Source organism: Callorhinus ursinus, unplaced genomic scaffold, assembly GCF_003265705.2.
Source record: "Callorhinus ursinus isolate GAN/ISIS: 27379988/994484 unplaced genomic scaffold, GSC_fseal_2.0 scaffold1, whole genome shotgun sequence".
Lineage (NCBI taxonomy): Eukaryota > Metazoa > Chordata > Mammalia > Carnivora > Otariidae > Callorhinus > Callorhinus ursinus.
The window spans coordinates 137,324,223-137,341,580 of NW_027397063.1; the positions used below are offsets into that span (position 1 = coordinate 137,324,223).

At 44.5% G+C, this 17,358-nt stretch overlaps 1 protein-coding gene across 5 annotated transcripts; it reads right to left on the reverse strand.

Annotated features, from left to right (window-relative positions):
• Positions 1-282: 282 nt before the first annotated feature.
• ZNF662 (zinc finger protein 662) lies at positions 283-12,379 on the reverse strand. 5 transcript variants are annotated; one of them, XM_025870698.2, is made up of 5 exons: positions 12,064-12,379; positions 10,366-10,492; positions 9,607-9,720; positions 7,442-7,543; positions 283-6,482 (listed from the first exon to the last, which is right to left on the reverse strand). In XM_025870698.2, exons 1-5 carry the CDS (start codon positions 12,151-12,153, stop codon positions 5,458-5,460), a joined length of 1,458 nt encoding a protein of 485 aa, XP_025726483.2. In that variant the 5' UTR covers positions 12,154-12,379; the 3' UTR covers positions 283-5,457. The 5 variants fall into 5 exon arrangements, with proteins under 5 accessions (XP_025726483.2, XP_025726477.2, XP_073757530.1 ...); XM_025870692.2 differs by having other exon boundaries at positions 9,607-9,723; XM_073901429.1 differs by lacking the exon at positions 12,064-12,379 and adding an exon at positions 11,753-12,026 and having other exon boundaries at positions 9,607-9,723.
• Between the last annotated feature and the right edge of the window lie 4,979 nt (positions 12,380-17,358).

A 17,358-nucleotide genomic window follows, 5' to 3' on the forward strand; every position in this document is an offset into this window, starting at 1 on the left:
AAACACATCTGAAGGGAAGAGTAATCTGTAGTGTAGGACACCACCTGAGACAACAGTTGATTGTAGGATAGGCAAATTTACATTTTGGCGTCTTTGCTCACACCAGTTCTTTCTCATTTCTTTTTATGTTATCAACAAAATAAAAAATTTTAATATACTTATATATAAATATATATATTTATATATAATATTTATAAAAATATTATATATAAAAAATATATAAATATAAAATATATATTTATTTATATATATATTATATAATATAATATAAAATGAGTCAATAACTTTTTAGCAACTTTAGTGGGTTCAATATACTAGTGATCAGAATGGCTTCATTCATACTAAGCACACTTTAGTTCAGCCTGGACTAGGGATGCTGGAAATGGGGATAGAAGCTGAAAAATGCAGTGGCTTAACTCCAACACCTATATCACTTACACCAGAAATAGAGTTCTTCTCTTGGGGAAAAAAAAATTCAAAGCCAGTTCCTTTTGCTTTCCTTTTTTGCTAAGGTAAGGAACTAACTTTTTGCTTACTTCTCAATCACTCCGCAGAGAAATGACTTTCAGCTTCAGATAACATGCTCTAGGGGACTCTGTACCTCTCAAGAGTAGTGGAACACTGCTCAATAAAACAACACAACAGTGGATATGAAAAATATCTGGTTCTTTCACAAGAATCCAAGTTAAAATATAGATGACATGGCAAACCCCAAATTCACATAGGTCGGGTAGGGGGGGCCTAGAAAATACATCAAAGAGACAGGAAGTTATCCACTAGAGAATCTGGAACTGAGAGTATCATACTCACATTTGGAAGGTATGCTATGGTATGACAAAATATCAGTCTGATGGTATTCATGAAATTAAGCATGAGAGGTGCCTATTTAGCCACTCAAACTCCAAGCAACTGAGATGCAATACAAATGAGCAGCTTGTGTGACTACTAAGCAGGAGAGAGTAGAACATTTAGGTGCTCTACTAGACACCAGTGCTTTCAAATACAAGCCTGGATCACTATGACTACGTTGCAAATGACAGAAAACCCAAATCTAACTAGTTTAACAAAAGATACGTATTGGCTCACATAGCTGAAAAGTCCAGAGGTAAGTCTTAACTCAAGTAAGGCTTGGGCTAGTGGCTCAAACAATGTCACCAGGGACCCAGTTTTTCTCTTCTTTGCCACTATCTTCTTTGATATTGGCTTCATCCTCAAGCTCCACATACTAACATCAGGAAGCTCCAGATTCTTCCCTCACCTGCCCGTTTAACAGAAAAAAAAAGAAAGTATTGCCCTAGTTCAAGGCTTCATATCTTCCTATATATATCATACAGAGGAGGACAGAGAGTGTCTTCTTTGGTTGCTCTCAAAGAAAAGCTTCTCTCTTTCAGAAGGCCCAGTAAATATCTCCTCATATCTCATTGGCTCTGTGGCCAAATAGGACAAGTTGATGGACCTAGGCTTAGGAAGTTGGGGGTGAGGCCAAACCAGGTGGCTGAGAAAGGATGTTTTCCCAAAGATTATTTGGGTTATTGTCCCCATAGAGAAGGAGAATGGATGCTGGGAACCAAGTAAGAGATGAATATTATGGAACCCTGACTCAGCCTTGACAAAGACATGCTCAGAATTGCAGACACTGGTTTGAGTTGCTTCTAAGACAACTCTGTAGCTACCTCTGAGGGGATTTCATTATTCATCACCCCAAGAGTTTCTGGGCTGGCCCACTAATTGTCATATGTGAATGACTCAATACACTATTTTTACATTTCCTCACTTTCTGATCCTACTTCTGAAAATTCTCAAGACAAAATTTTACCATAATCAATTTTGATTTTAATATATTGCTAATTGCAATTTATCAGAAAGTATCTTAAATTCCTAAATTTTCTTTTATATTTAAATTTCTCCAAAATTTAGTAAGTATTAATTTCATTCCTCTTCTAACTTTGAGATGTGTGGAAAGTGTCATTACAAATTGGAAGGTCGTCCATGTGATGAAACCTTCATCACAGGCTATGTTCTTTGATATGGGCTCAGGGTTTTCAAGTACCTGTCTCTGGGGCTCTGGTAAGGAAAAGACCAGTCAGCAATTCTCTTAGTAGGGGCCATCCATTTCTACATGCTATTTCTTAATCCCTCTGAAATAACACAACTTTTGCCTATTTTGATAATTCTCTCATTGTGATACTTCTAAAATTTGTCTTGCCATTCCACCACTCTGCCTACAAACATTTCCATCTTTGAGGGAAAGAGTTCCTAGGGTTGATCAATTTCCATGATGCTCCTCCATTAAGTCCAAAATGCTTCTTCTTTTTCGTGGTTCCATTTCTATGGGTTGTTCTTCCTATTCATACTCTCTCTCCCATTTTAAGATACTGACATCATCTAGCACACATATCATCCTTACTCTGGGAATTTATTAATATATTTAGGATTTTAATGATCACCTCCTTGTAGCACTAGTCCAAGCATTCAACCCTATTATCAAATGTGCCTGTATAATGTGTCCACTAGTAATATTGCCAATCTCTCACTGACCACTCTTTCTTAGTATCTTTTTCTGGCACTTCCTCCTGCCCCACTCCCTAAATACTGAATTGGTGTTTCAGAGGACTCTATCCTGGGTCCTCATATTTTGCTATGCTCTCTGAAGGCAGTACCATCCAACAGAGCTTCCTGAAATAATGAAAATGTTCTATGTCAACACTATCCAATATGTAGCCAACTGCCACATATAGTCATTGCGAGCTTGAAATCTGGGCAGTATGGTAAGAACCTAAATTTTAAATTTAATTTAAATACTACATATAGCCAGTGGCTACCGTGTTTGGTAGAGCAGTTCCAGGGGACTTCGTTCATTTCTTCCCATGGTTTTAAGTACCTTCTGCTCATTTGATGACTCCCAGATGCAAAGTTCTAGATATGGCTAACCCTGAGCTCTAGCCCATGTATACAACCACCACTTGAAATTTCTACTTGTGTATCTCACACATATCTCAAATGTTAATCCAAAACAGAGTTCTGTTTCTCCTTCTCCAAACCTATTCCCATTCCAGTCTTACTCATTCTAGTAAGTGGTCCGCTGTCTAATTCAGCGGCTGAAACCACAAACCAGGAAGCTGTCCCTAATTCCTCTGTTACTCCTGTATCCACTGTTAGCAGGTCACTGATTTTATTTCCAAACTGTATCTTAAATACATTTTTTTCTCCATCTCTATTACTACCGCCCACTCCAAGTCATTATCATCTCCAACCTGGATTGTTAGCAAACTCCATGATCTCTTCTTTCATTTTCCTCTCTCTACAAACCATTGTCGACTTAGCACGCAGCGATCATCCTAAAATGTGAATCAAACATGTCATTCCTCCACTGAATACCCTTTAATGGCTTTTCACTTAGGATGGAATTGAATGATCTGGTCCACCTGTGTCTACAAACCTAACTTGTACCTCTCATACCCTTGATCATTATGTTACACCCCAAACCTTTTGGTTTCTTGAACATGCCAAACCCTTCACACATCAGAGTCTGCAGAGCTGTTCCCTCTGCCTGCTGTTCTTCCCTTTCTTGATACATGTGCCTTCTTCTCAGAGATTTAACTTTAATGTTACCTCCTAGGATAGGCCTTCCCTGACCATTTATATAAAGAGCTTCCCTCTCCATCATTCCCTCTCTGTATCATTCATTTCCTTCATAATGCTTAGCAATTTTTAATCAATTACTTGATTTTTTTGTTTGGTCTCTCTCACTAGATGAATGTTCCTGAAAGGCAGGAAGCAGCTCTGACTTTCCATTGTTTAGCAGCACCTAGCATAGTGCTTTGCATACAAGCAGGTGCTCAATGATATTTGCTTAATAAACTTCCCCAAAATGCCTGTTCACATCACTCATTTCCATTTCTTGGTTCTGTTTGGTACAAAAGTTTCAATGCTTATTAGAGGTTACCCTAACTGGACTATGCTAAGCCAAGTGGCTTTAAGCTTCAGCAATCAGATAGTATGTTTGTAACTTTCAGGAAGCACTTTAGTCCAAGCCAGTCTCTGGCTTCTCTTCCTTGCTCCTTAGTCAACAATTACATTACCTGGCTGGGAGCTTCTAAAGCGGAATGCCTAATTAGCAGAGAGGCAAACTGCTGAAAAATGGCTCGAAAGGTGAAGTCTGGAATGTGTTTCATCTGTTTTGGCCAGCACTCTCCTCTGAATTGGGCCTTTGTTTCTCTAACCCTTGAAGATGGTCAATACCATTCTCTAATAATACAGCTTACTCTGGAATGTGGGCTATCATGATGATGAGAAGGGAAAGACTGGAAGGGGATCTGGGATAGTGGAACAATGAGAGGGGTTGTAGCTATACACATTTTTATGAAAACAAAACAAAACAAAGTCTCCCACTTGCTTTACATTTTCCCAGTCCCAGAGTGCTATCTTCTAACACAAAGGGAATCAGGTCTCCCAAGACTGCACAATTCAGACTACCCTCCACTAGTTTCCTTAAGTTACCTTGGTGACCTCAGGGTGGACCACAGCTTCAGAGGAAGAGAAAGTTCTGGAGTTGGCAATGTAACTGCATTGTCATCTACAGCAAACATGGTTTTCAGTGAGGTAGATTTATGAAAGCTGAGTACTTGTATATAGAAAGAATATATCCAGGAAGACACACAACCAGTAACAGTAGCTGTCTCTGAGAAGACAGACTGGGAGATAGGAGTGACAAGGAGATTTACTTTTCACCGAACACCTTTTTGAACTACTTCAACTTTTTTTTTTATCATGAGCATGTTACAGCTAGTCAAAAATAAATAAGTTTCAAAATTTGAAAGAAATACAGTGTTGGTCCTCAAAGAGACATTTAGCTGGACTAACACAGTAAGACATTAGAAAAATATAAGACAGCACATAGTTAAATAACAATTTGGACAGTACTGATTACAAGTAGAAGAGGAAGAGAGGTCTGTTTGGTTGAAGAAGCTGGGTATTAGATGAGAAAGGGAAATTTTTAGCCTAGGGAAACTTGAGCAAATAGAAATGAGCAGAAGCAGAAATGTGCACAAATAAAGAACAGCAGACTCTGAGGTCAGATAGACCTGCTTCTAATCTCAATTCTGTAACATATTAGCTAAGTGACCTTGAATGAGTTTTATAACTTCTTTCAATCTCAGATTTCTCATTTGTAAAACGAGGATGAGTACCTACCTCAATAGGATTAAGAAAAACTAAAGATTGTACATAAAGTGATTAGCATAGTACCCGACAGAGTAGATGCTCAACTAAAAGTTGCCTAGCATGAACATGGTCTAACAGGAGGACCACTCTTGCTAGAGCACAGGGTATCTACTCAGAAGGGGTAAGATAATACTGGCTATTACAGTTATAACAAACTGTGGACAATCACCTTGTTTTGTCTCTGGGGTTCCTGTTGCATAAGAATTATAAGCAAGTACCACCATTATGCATTCTCTAATGTTCAATGTGAGAGGTCTGACAATTACAGGGTTTCTCTCTGGCATGGCGCCTCTGGTGCTTAATCAGAACAGAATTCTGACTGAAGGCCTTCCCGCAGTCATTACATTGATAGGGTCTTTCCCCAGTATGGATTCTCTGATGTCGGATAAGGTGTGCCTTGCAGATGAAGCTTTTCCCACAGTCAGTACATTCATGGGGCTTCTCCCCCGTGTGGACTCTCTGGTGCTGAGCAAGATCAGAGTTCCACATAAAGCCTTTCCCACAGTCCTTGCATTCATAAGGCTTCTCCCCAGTGTGGATTCTCTGATGTCGAAGTAGGGCTGGGTTCCGAGTAAAGCTTTTCCCACATTCCTTACAAGTGTATGGTTTTTCCCCAGTGTGGATTCGCTGATGTTGTGTAAGGCTAGTGTTCTGACTAAAGCCCTTCCCACATTCCTTACATTCAAAGGGTTTCTCTCCAGTATGTATTCTCTGGTGTCGAATCAGGTTTGACTTCCAAACGAAGGCTTTAGCACATTCTTGACAAACGTAGGGTTTCACCCCTGTGTGAATTCTCTGATGTGCAATGCAGTGTGATCTAAAACTGAAAGTCTTTCCACATTCCTTACACCCATAGACCTTCTCTCCATTATGAATTCTCTGATGTTGGTCAAAGTCTTCATTTTGATCAAAACACTTGCCACATTCTTCACATATATAGAACACCTGCTCACTGAGAATTTCCTGATGTATAACAAGGTGGGTATTCACATCAGCATTCTCTGAACTATCTTCTCCTGAGACCATCTCATCTTTGACAATCACTTCTATAATATCATTTGCAGTGTTCTCCATACTTCTCCCATTGGAGTAGTTAGACCACCTCCCTAACCTGCTTTTTTCCTCCTCACAGGTTTTTCCAAACCAGAATTCCTGGGAGCCACACCACCGGGGTCTGCTTGATAACACCATGTGGTCCTTTGCCTCCTCAAAACGTTCCTCCTTCAGAATAAAATCTTTCTGACTCTTCAGCACACCCTCTGAAAGAAGAAATCAAAGCTGCAAATGTCATCATTACCCATGACAGAGCAAGTAAGGTCACCAAGTAGTACTAATGTGTCCATTTCACTCCAAGTGTCACCCTGTGTCTCAGTGGCCCTGTTCTAGCTGAAAATGGCACAACAGGGCTATCACACAGAAAGCAACTGAAGTGTATGCCACAGAAAGGCAGAAACTCCACAGAGTCTAGAGCGGAGCTCTCCAGAAATAGGTGAATTGAATCTAAGGGAGACAGATCAGAATTTCTTCTAGGTAGTCCGGTTTATAACATGAGAAGACCAGGCCAGGGTTCAGGGCAGAGGACCTGTTCAGAAATAACGAATCCTTTGGGGTATACCTGGGGAACCTGAACTTGTCATATGCAGCGGGAAGCAACAAGGAGAATCTTCCTCATACTTGTCAACATTAAAAGGAAATGTGGTCTTCCCATTCAATCCAGTTACCAGGCCCACCATGAAAAGTGCTTCCCCTAACTATTTCAGGCAAAGACTGCCTCCTCTTTGTGTCCACAGTGCTCTATTCACACCTCTGTTACAGCGTGGCACTTTGCTGTAATTATAGATTTATGTCGAATGTACCATTAGACTATGAGCCCTTGCAGGAGGGCGGCCATGTATTACTTGCTTTCTGATCCCTAAAAATTAACAGAATGAATAAAATACAGCATTTACTTTTAAAATTTTGGTTGACCGTAGCAGCCAGTAGGCCATCTGTTCCATTAAAGCCTAAGACCCAAGAACCACCCGAATCAATCAATCATGTCCAAATGAAAGCTGAAGTTTAGAGTTTAACTTTGCTCTTCATCAAATGGTTGACTTGGGGATTTTTGGAGAGATTTTTATTTAGAACATAAATGGTAAAATGGAGTTTCAACAGTTTACAAAAGAAAGACAGCAGAAAATATGTGCCTGGGAGGAAAGAGCTCATTTCCCTCACTTACCAGTACAGCTTAGGCTTGGACCCTCTCCTCGAAGTTTCAGGTTCAATGGCTCTTCTACCTGCTCAAGATGGGAGATCCCAGCAGGCTTTAGAAATGGACATCCTGCCAGGGTCAAGATATAAATAAGGCTGGCTCAGTCGGAGTGGGGCCCGTTAGGAAAGGAGCAGAGATGAAAGTGGTAAGGGAGAATGAAGGTGGGTGGAAAGACTGGTACACAGGAGACCTGAAACTTGAGGAGGAGAACAATATAAAGGACAGAAGACAGATGCAGAGAAGTTGAAATTCCATCAGTTCCCCAAAACATGAGAATGTATCACTCATGTTTAAATGTCAAGGGGAAATAGGAGAGACTAAGGTCTCTTCTTCACCTCCCCTAGAAGGCAAAAGCCAGTTCACATGGAAAAGAATCAGGATGGGATGGAACTGCAAACAGCTGTTCCTGAGGCTATGCTGGGAAACCACAGTCCTTTAGCTTCCTTCCTGTCTACCCACCTATCTATTGCCTTCTCTTTCTACAAAGGATCAATGATGGGTCTCTCTAAGGCATCCATTAGACATGGACTCACAGCCTCATTCAGCCATTTCCAGAAGTCACTTCTTATTCTAATGACAGACACCTCTATTTGCAAAGGTCCACTCTCATAAACTCTTCTTCAGGCTTAGCTAAGATCTGTCTCTTTGTAACTCCCATTCAAAGCCTCCTAAGGAATGGAGCAATTCTTCACCCTCCAAATGGCCACCTTTTATCTTGCTGAAGCCAAGGACTGTGTGTCTCCCAATATTCTCTTCTTTAAGACAAAAAATGGACTTTGAATAGGGGCATGTACTCAAAGGAAGTTTGCTGCAGGCCAGGGAGCTAGGGTTTTACTCAAGGAATAACTTAGCTGTTGGCTTTCTGCCTAGAGTCAAGATGGGAAATACCCTTGGGTGGTGGGAGTTTAAGCACTGAGATCCTGAGAGAAGGCAGAGGACACTGTAGTTGTCTCTCTACATCCAATCTACCACCACCAACAACCCCTCCCTCCTCTGCCACCCCCACCATTATGGAGTAGCCATGCCCTTTGGAGAGGAGGGATCCTAACTCCAGTTCCTAGTGTAGCCCTCACTGGTCTAAGCCAAGCAGGTTAACCTATCCCACTCACTACATGAGAGTTAGTTTCAGAAATCGGCAGTCCGGGCCAAGACAATCAGTGCATACTATTTCCCTGGCCATAGTGATTGGTTTAGAGTTGGCGTAAGACTTAAGATGGTACATGGCAAAGGCCTGAGGAAGGCCTGCCCTGTTTCTCTCCCTAGGTATGAAGAAGCAGAGCCTTGGTTACAACTACCAGTCATACAACCACAAGAATAGCCAGACTACAGACAAAGCCAACATTACAAGGAGATAGAAAAGAGCAGAGACTGAAGCTCTGATCAAGCTGTACCTGCACCCTACCTATGAACTTCCTACTTACACGAAACAGTAAGTTCCTCTTTTTTGTTTAAGCTGGTTTGCACTGGGTTGTTACTTGTAACCATGATCATCCTAACATGGAAAGACTGCAGACACAGCAAGGAACTGTGAGAATGGGGACATCGAGGGCAAAGCTCAAGTTCCACTGTACCCACAGAAGAGCTCCTGTGGGAAGAAGATGGAATGGGGCCAGGGAGGCAAAAAGGGGACAGAGTTGTCACTAGGAAATTAGGAACAGGAAAGCCCTGTGGTGGGCCTAAAGGAATGCCAGGGCTTTGCCCACCAGAAACCCCTGAATTGGAACTATATGGCTCAGGGTTATTGAGACTTCTTGATTTCTAATGATAAAGACGGCCATGATACCCCAAAGTGCAGTCAGAATCTTCTGCTAGAAGACTAAAGGAGGCGGGGAATGTAGAAAGGCCACCCCAGTGCGTCAACAGAAAAGTCAGGGAGTACAGATGAATGGTGGCCATGATAAGAACAGCGGAAATGGGTTAGAGGCAAAACAGGTGAAAGAAGAGGAGCCAGGGTGAATAGTAAACAGACTCAAGAAGATGGAAAATCATGGGAGCATAGAAAAAGATTAAAAAAAAAAAAAAAAAAGGAATCCCACTAGTGTCTATAGCACTAGGTTAAGAGAACACATACCTATTACATTTTAAAGATCAAGACAAGGGAAGTCAGATGACTGGCACCCGTCCTCACTCACCTGAGGAGACACCCCTTGGGCCCTCTCCATCCAGAGCTCCCTGAGGAGCTTTGCACCAGGGTGCTTCCCCTCGCTCCAGCTGGGAAATCAGAGCCGGTTTGGGAAATGGAAATGCTGCTTAAGGGGAAGGAAATGGGACAGGCAGGTGAGTGGGGTGACAGAGAGCAATCCCAGGGCTCCTCCCAGGCTTTGTCTTTAGGGGCGGAGGGGAAAGAAGAGACTTAACTAGGGAGAGCAAGAAAAGGAAGTCCAGGGGAAGGGACAGGAGACCCAGGGGAGTGGGGCCACGAGGTCAGGAATTAGAGTAAGAGGTGCTCAATAACAGTCTGAGTGAGCAAATGGATGATTCCACTCATTGAGAGATTAGGCTTTCTTGTTCTCTCCCTCTCTTAGAACTCTCAAGTTCAGACATCTGCATGAGGACGCTTGGTATTGGGTTCGATCTCCCAAACTGAGTGGGTGGGAAACTGAGGGCTTGGTGGGGCACCAGGAATCTGCTCTTTTCCTACTCTACCCATAGCATAGGGGTTGGGAGTTAGGCAGCTCTCACCCTGGGGCAAGAAAGTCTGATGTGAGGACCAAATTTATACCAGGACTTCCCACTTCCCAGCAACCACTGAGGCTGGGTCATTATTAAGAATCCAAGGGCCTGAGGTTGCCACTCAGGTGGGGGTTATCAAAGATTCCTGAGCTTCTGAGGAAGAAGGAGTCAGAAAACTCTGAAGGGCAGAAGCAGAGTCCAAAAAGAAAGACCCTTACCCAGGGAAGCCACAGCCCCATAGTTCTCCAGCATCACGTCCCTGTACAGCACCCTCTGAGCGGGGGCCAGGCCGGTCCATTCGTTCTCAGAGAAGTAGACGGCCACATCCTCGAAGGTCACTGACTCCTGAAACAACATGTGTTTAAATGCCCTAGGACAATCCCAGACCCAGGCCTGGCATATGGGGTAGACCAGGCACAAAGAGGTACTGGAGGGGATGCCAGTTGATTTTCTGGATTCTGGCACTCTCTGCGGATTTGCACCCCCTACTTACAAAGATATAAGGGATCAGCCATCAATTTCTCACGTCTTCATCCCCTCATCTTTTTCATGAGTCTCTGCAAGTTTTCCCTTTTTCATCCTTATGCCCCAAACCAGTATCCGCGTTCTAGGTGCCCTCATTTCTCAACAGCGGGCCCTCCAGGCAGAGGTCACCAACCCTTGATAACAAGTGCAACTATCATCCATGAGCCTGTGCCAGGCACTTTACCTGTATTACTTTGTGTATGCCTCACAGCCTCTGAGGAGGGGATTTGATTCATTTCATGGAAGAGAGTGAGGCTCAGAGATTCACTGCCCCCAAAGGTACAGAACGGAGACAGAATTCAGGGCAGTCTGCCTCTCTGGCTCTTCTTTACTGTGCCACACCGCCTTCTATCACTCCGGCCACCCCTGCTGGCCCAGGGTGAGGCTCTTTCTCTTCTCTCCCTCCCCCCTCACTGTCACCAGCCACAGAGGCAGCTAAGGGCACCCCAGAACACCAGGGCTGCTTTGGAGGCTGTCCTCCAAAGGGCAGGTCCAAACTCGGACTTGACTCCCTGCACTCTGCCACTCCAGCACACTCTCTCAAACGCCCCGCCCTACTCTTCCCTCCCCACTTCCCAGTTTTAACGTCCCCCTTTCCTGTATCTCTGGGAGCCCAAGCTTCTGCACCTTCTCTTACCTTCTTCCTTAAGAAACACAAACAGTGCTTCTGCAGAGCAATCAAGGCTTATAATTCCCAGTTACTGTCTCATTCAGATCTCAGTCTCCATACTATGGAGAGGCTGATTCTGCTACATTTCGGTCCTTGCCTTAGAAAATCCCCACTGCGACTTACTCAGCACCCCAGGGCTCAAAGACTTTGGGGGGCTCACCCTTGCCTGCCTCAAAACGTCCAAATCCTCTGCACCGGGGACAATTCCATTGACTATTCAGAGACCCAGCTTACCGGCCAAGGATCATCTCCTGCACCACCACCCTCATCCCCTATCCTGTCACCATCCTCTTAGGAACCCAAATCCTTTCCTTGCCCAAATCTGTGTCCTTGCACCTGCCGCTCCCCCTGCCTGGAGATGCAGTTCCTCCCTCCTGCGCCGGCAAACTCAGATTCATCTCAAGACCCACCTCAAACATAACCAGCTCTGTAAAAACCAGTGACACGGAAATGCTGGACATTCGTCGCGGCGCACAGCGCTCCGTGAACACCTCCGCCCCAGCGCTCGGCTCATGCCCGTGCAGCTGCGCGTGTGTTTCCCCTGGCGGCCCAAGTCTGGGGGGATGTCGAATCCGCTCCGCTCCCTGCCTCTTCCTCCGGCCCCTCCACTCTGGGCTGCACCCCGATTTCCCGGTCGCCGCACTGCCCCCTCCGCCCCTCCGGTGGGCCTAGAGCCCGGGGCAGAGCCGAGCCAGCTTCGTGGCGCCGGCCCCGCACTCACCGGGCGCGCCCGGGCCGGCGCGGGCTGTCCCGGTAGCAGCTCGAGTGCAGGGCCGAAGGGGGCCCCGCTCGCCAGGGCCGCAGCCGCCATGGCCCGGGCCGCCCTCCCGGGACGCGAGCGCGCGCCGAGCCCGACCGGGGGCTGCCCACGGTCGGGGAGGGACGCTCCGGCCCGGGGCGCGTCGGCTACAGCGGCCCCTCGCCCAGGAGCCGGCCGCGCGAGTCCCGGACTCCACGCCCCGCGGGCCGGGCCAGCCCCACGCCAGCTCCCCACGCTTGGCGCGAGCCAGAGCTCGACACGGGAGAGGTGGAGGCGGCCGCCCTCCTGCCACTCCGGCTTCTCTAGGACGGCGGAGGGCGCCACATCTCTGTGGTCCTTCCCTCTTGCCCAGCGAAGAAAACAGGGAGCCGAGAGCGCGTCCCGCTCTCCCAAAGACACCAACCGCCTCGGGGCGCCGCTGTGGGAATGCGGGGGAGCGGGCTGTTGGGGAGAAGGCTTCCTCTGGGAATCCTCTCCCAACCCTCTTCTTCCCACTGACCACCCTTCTCTGCAGTACTGCACTCGTGGGATGGATGCTGGTATGAAACAGCGCACACTTCTCATGACATGCCTGTTCATGGATCTCCATCCCTTTACTGGGCTCTTCATTCGCAGAGAGCAGCTAATGGCCTTGATCATCTTTGTGCCTCTAATATCCACCCAACGTCTAGCACCTCTTATGGCCCAGTTTCTTTAAGTGCCAAGGCTTACTTGTTGAATAAAGGAAGTTTATTCAATGTTGAACTAGATTTTCAGTTGAAGAAAGTAAGGGTCAGAGAGAGGAAATGGCTTATACTCACATCACACAGCATGCCGGGAAGCTAAACCTTTAAAGGAAATTGTGGAAATAAAGAAGACCACCAAAATGAGAACAAGCAAAGGCTATTTATTCAGAGCTTGCTAGAAGTAAGGGAATCAACCACCATCACTTGCATTTGGCAGAGACTCTAAGCCGCGCAGAGGAGTGGGAAAGCCTTACAGTTAAAAAAAAAAAAAGTGGGGGTGGGGAGAGACTTCACATATGCTCTGATTGGAGATAGTTGGCATGGGGGAGCTAACTAGAAGCAAGGCATCTTATGTGAGTGGTTGGAGGAGGATATTAATCAAATTCTGGTTGTTTGGGGCTGACTGCTACAGGGTTTCTTTTGGCTTCCTGGACTGGTTACTACAGACTGTGGGTCAGAGTTCTATTTTCCTATATGGTCTGGTCATTTTCCATTTGTATATATAGTCTCTTGGGATGAACAAAGTAAGATGTCCTCTTCGCAGAAATTCCAGTCCAGAGGCTCAGATTCCTTTTAGGTCCCCAGGTATTGAGAGCTTACAGATACTACACCCGTGAAAAATCACAGAACAAAGGAGACCTTGGGTGAGAGTCCTGATTTGTTGGCTTGTTTGTTTCTAAGAGGATACTGGAGAAGCTCATAAATGGACCCTAGTGAATAGGCTGTGAGCACTGAGAAGGAAGCAATGAGTCTTACCCTGGGAAAAAAGATCACTAGGAAGGATGAGCACACAACAAATGCTCCCAATGGGGCGCCTGGGTGGCCCAGTTGTTAAGCGTCTGCCTTCGGCTCAGGTCATGATCCCAGGACCCTGGGATCCAGCCCCACATTGGGGTCCCTGCTCAGCGGGAAGCCTGCTTCTCCCTCTCCCACTCCCCCTGCTTGTGTTCCCTCTTTTGCTGTCTCTCTCTCTGTCCAATAAATAAAAGATCTTTAAAAAATAAAAATAAGTGCTCCCATGGGGCTCCTGGGTGGCTCAGTCGGTTAAGCGGCTGCCTTCGGCTCAGGTCATGATCTCGGGGTCCTGGGATCGAGCCCCGCATCGGGCTCCCTGCTCAGCGGAGAGCCTGCTTTTCCTTCTCCCTCTGCCTGCAGCTCTGCCTATCTCTCTGTCAAATAAATAAATAAATAAAATCTTAAAAAAAATAAATAAATGCTCCCATGATCTTAGGGACAAGATGGAGAAAACTGCACTCAGTGCAAAATAATTATGGGAGTTTTAGCTCAGAATAAGCAGCCCTCAGACGCCTGATTATTAAGTCATGGTCCACCAGAAGGAAGGTCTCATGGTTCTGACCAGTGTTTTGGTTCAAAACTAAAGAGGAAAGAGATAATCTATTTTTACCCATATTCACCCATATATTTTTACTCTTTCCATTCTTCTTCCTATTAAGCACATAGCAGCAGGCAAGGTCAAGGCCATGTCCTAACTGACTTGACCAGTAAAGATAAAACAAGTCACTTTTAGATTCATACAATGTATTACTTATGTAAACAGCAAAAGTAAGAGTATCCAAACATGCCAGTCCCCAGATCCTTTTCCCACACACCAAAAACAATGACACCAAAACAAAAGGGGACTTGAGGACTGCAACATCCTTGGTGAGGAGCCGATTTTAGACTAGAGCTAAGCAGTGTTACAGTCTGCAGTTATATCCAGAAAGCCTCAGACCTCTTCAGAATCTGAGAGGCAATGAGAAATTGTCTCATGACCGCCTCCCACAAGAAATAGGGAAGGGAGTGGGAGATGGGCTTGAAGGCCTGTAAAGCTCCTCTCATCCTCTCATGTTCTCGAAGGATCATAGGGTGATCCGCCATGACTCAGAGTAGCTGTTGTTCAAGCTTTTGCCTGCACAGCCTATATATGTGCGAACTTGCCAGGACACCACAGTGAAGTCACTCCCCTACAACAAGACCTCCCAACTGTTTACACATAAAGATTCTCAGGAATGAACCACCACATAGGTCATCGGATACTCTAATTAGTTGTACTGATAGAGGCTTGGGTCAAATACATTCCATGTGTCTCAGGCAACATCAGACAAAAGTGACTGCGATAGTGCTCGCTTCGGCAGCACATATACTAAATGTGACTGCACGATAGTGACATGCTGTAGTATAACCAGGCCCACTGGAGACTGGACCATAGTCAGGCTCCTCATCCAAAGCCAATCCAGGTAAATAGGTCATTAATCCAAGTGAGGCAAGAGATACTGGCAATGACCCATACCCCACCTAAACTGGCCAGCAAAAAATCCAGGGCAGTACGATTATCCATTACCACTCATGCTAGAGAATTTAGAACAATCGTTGGTCTGTGAAAAATGTACAAGAAGTCCAATAATAACAGCATGAGGCTAAAGGGAATAATTTCAGTGTCCAGGAATTAATCTTATTCTGTTGTTTCTTGCTGAGACTGTTTCTTTCTGGAGCCAGTGGCTATTGGGAAGATTCTGAGAGTTTTTAAATTAAGATTATTTATTGGCTAGTTGTAAAATTGAGGGTGGTGATGGAAGCCTGAGTTGTTGCTCAGATACCCTACAGACAAAAGCTAAGAGGGTAATGGTCCCTCCCTCTGCCCCTGACTTCCCAGGGTCTAATTCTTACCAACCAGGATTGTTCTTCCTCTTCTTCCACAGCCACATGACCATTATGACTAGTCTCTCACCATTTCCCGGTCCTCTCCATGTCTAACCCACACTATAGGCTTAGACTCATCCCTGGTTAGCTCAGAAGTTCCTTTCTTCTATAATTTAGAACATCCTAGAATATCTTCTACCCTCTGACATGTGGGTCATGCCAAGACCACCTTAGTTTCCACCTCATAATTCATGATCATTATAATCATTATCTATAATTGCCCAAATCCAGCTAGCATGACTGGGGTGGGGCGATACACTAAGTTTCAGTCTCCCAGGCCCCAGTTCTTTTTTCCTACTTGCAAATTCTAGTAGTCCAGTTTTCCAGGGATAGGCATAGGAGGGAAAAAAAATAGAGTGATAAGGGTTAATTAGGTGGTTTGTGTTTCCTGCAGCCAGTTAGGGCTTTCTCCCACTCCTGAACCTCATAAATAGACGTTATACTTAAATGGGAGGTACACTTTTAGGTAATTATCACATTTGGAGCCCAAACAAATTATCTTAATTTGTACACCACTGACAGCTTATTGACAGGTTGTCCAATTATCTTTTTCAATTTTTTAAGAGTTCACACTCTTTCTTAATAGCACCTCCTTCTTGGGGGATGATACAGGTCATGAAAGGTCCAGCTAGTATCCCAGGTCACTGTTGGTACTTTTAGCTATAAAAATAGCACTATCATCTTATTGGGTGTGTTAGGGGAAGCTAAATATGTAACATAGGTGACCTAAGAATCCTTGAGTAGTATTGTCCACACATGCTGTGTGGAAGATAGTAGTGCCATACCCTGAAAGGGTGTCTACTGTAGTCCATGCCCAGCAGTATTCTCCATATGAAGGTGGGGAATCCATACAGCCTGTTTGCCAGGATTCACCAGGTCCAGTACCCCTACTTATGGGCTCCAGTTTCCTTTGCTACTCAACTGTGTGGCTGGCAGTCCGGTCACATTTGTCAAGCTTCTGCATGCTTCTTTCTGTATTGATGTTCCAAGAGTTTGCTTTTACTATTTCTCTTCTGTTTGTAGAACTTTGGCCATCATTTTAGGGTAGGTGTGCTAGTGACAATTTCTCTTAATTTTCCTTCATTTGAGAACATGTTGATTTTACCTTCATTTCTAAAGGATATTGTTACGGGCATAGAATTCCGAATTGACAGTTCTTTTTCTTTCATCACTTGATAAACTTTGTGCCATATGCAAATGGCTTTCATGGTTTCCGATAAGAAATCCATGGTCATTTGAGTTGTTTCTCTATAGGTGATCTGCTGTTTTTCTCTAGCTGCTTTCAAAACATTTTTCCTTGTCTTGAGATTTTTCAAGCTTGATTACATTGTGTCTGGACTTGAATTTCTTTGGGTTTATCCTGTTAGGGGTTTGTACAGCTAATTTTGATGAAATCCAATTTACCTATTTTTCTTTTGTTGCCTGTGATTTTGATGTCATATACATGAAATTTGTTGCCAAATTCAATGTCATAAAGATTTTCTTCAATGGTTTAAGAGTTTCATAGTTTTAGATTTTGTTTAGGTCTTTGATATACTTTGAGTTAATTTTTGTATGTGGTACAAGGTAATTTCATTCTTTTGTAAGTGATACCCAGTTTTTCCCCCACCACTTGTTGAAATGGCTTCCTTTCCCCTTTGGTCTTGACATCCTTGTTGAAAATCAATTGACCATATAAGTGAGGGTTATTTCTGGACTCTATTCTATTCCATTGGTTTATATGTCTATGATGTTTTATTTACAGTAGTTTTGTACTTTTTCAAAGTTGGGAGAGTGGACCCCCCAACTTTATTATTTTGCAAGATTGTTTTGGCTCTTTGGGTCCCCTTGC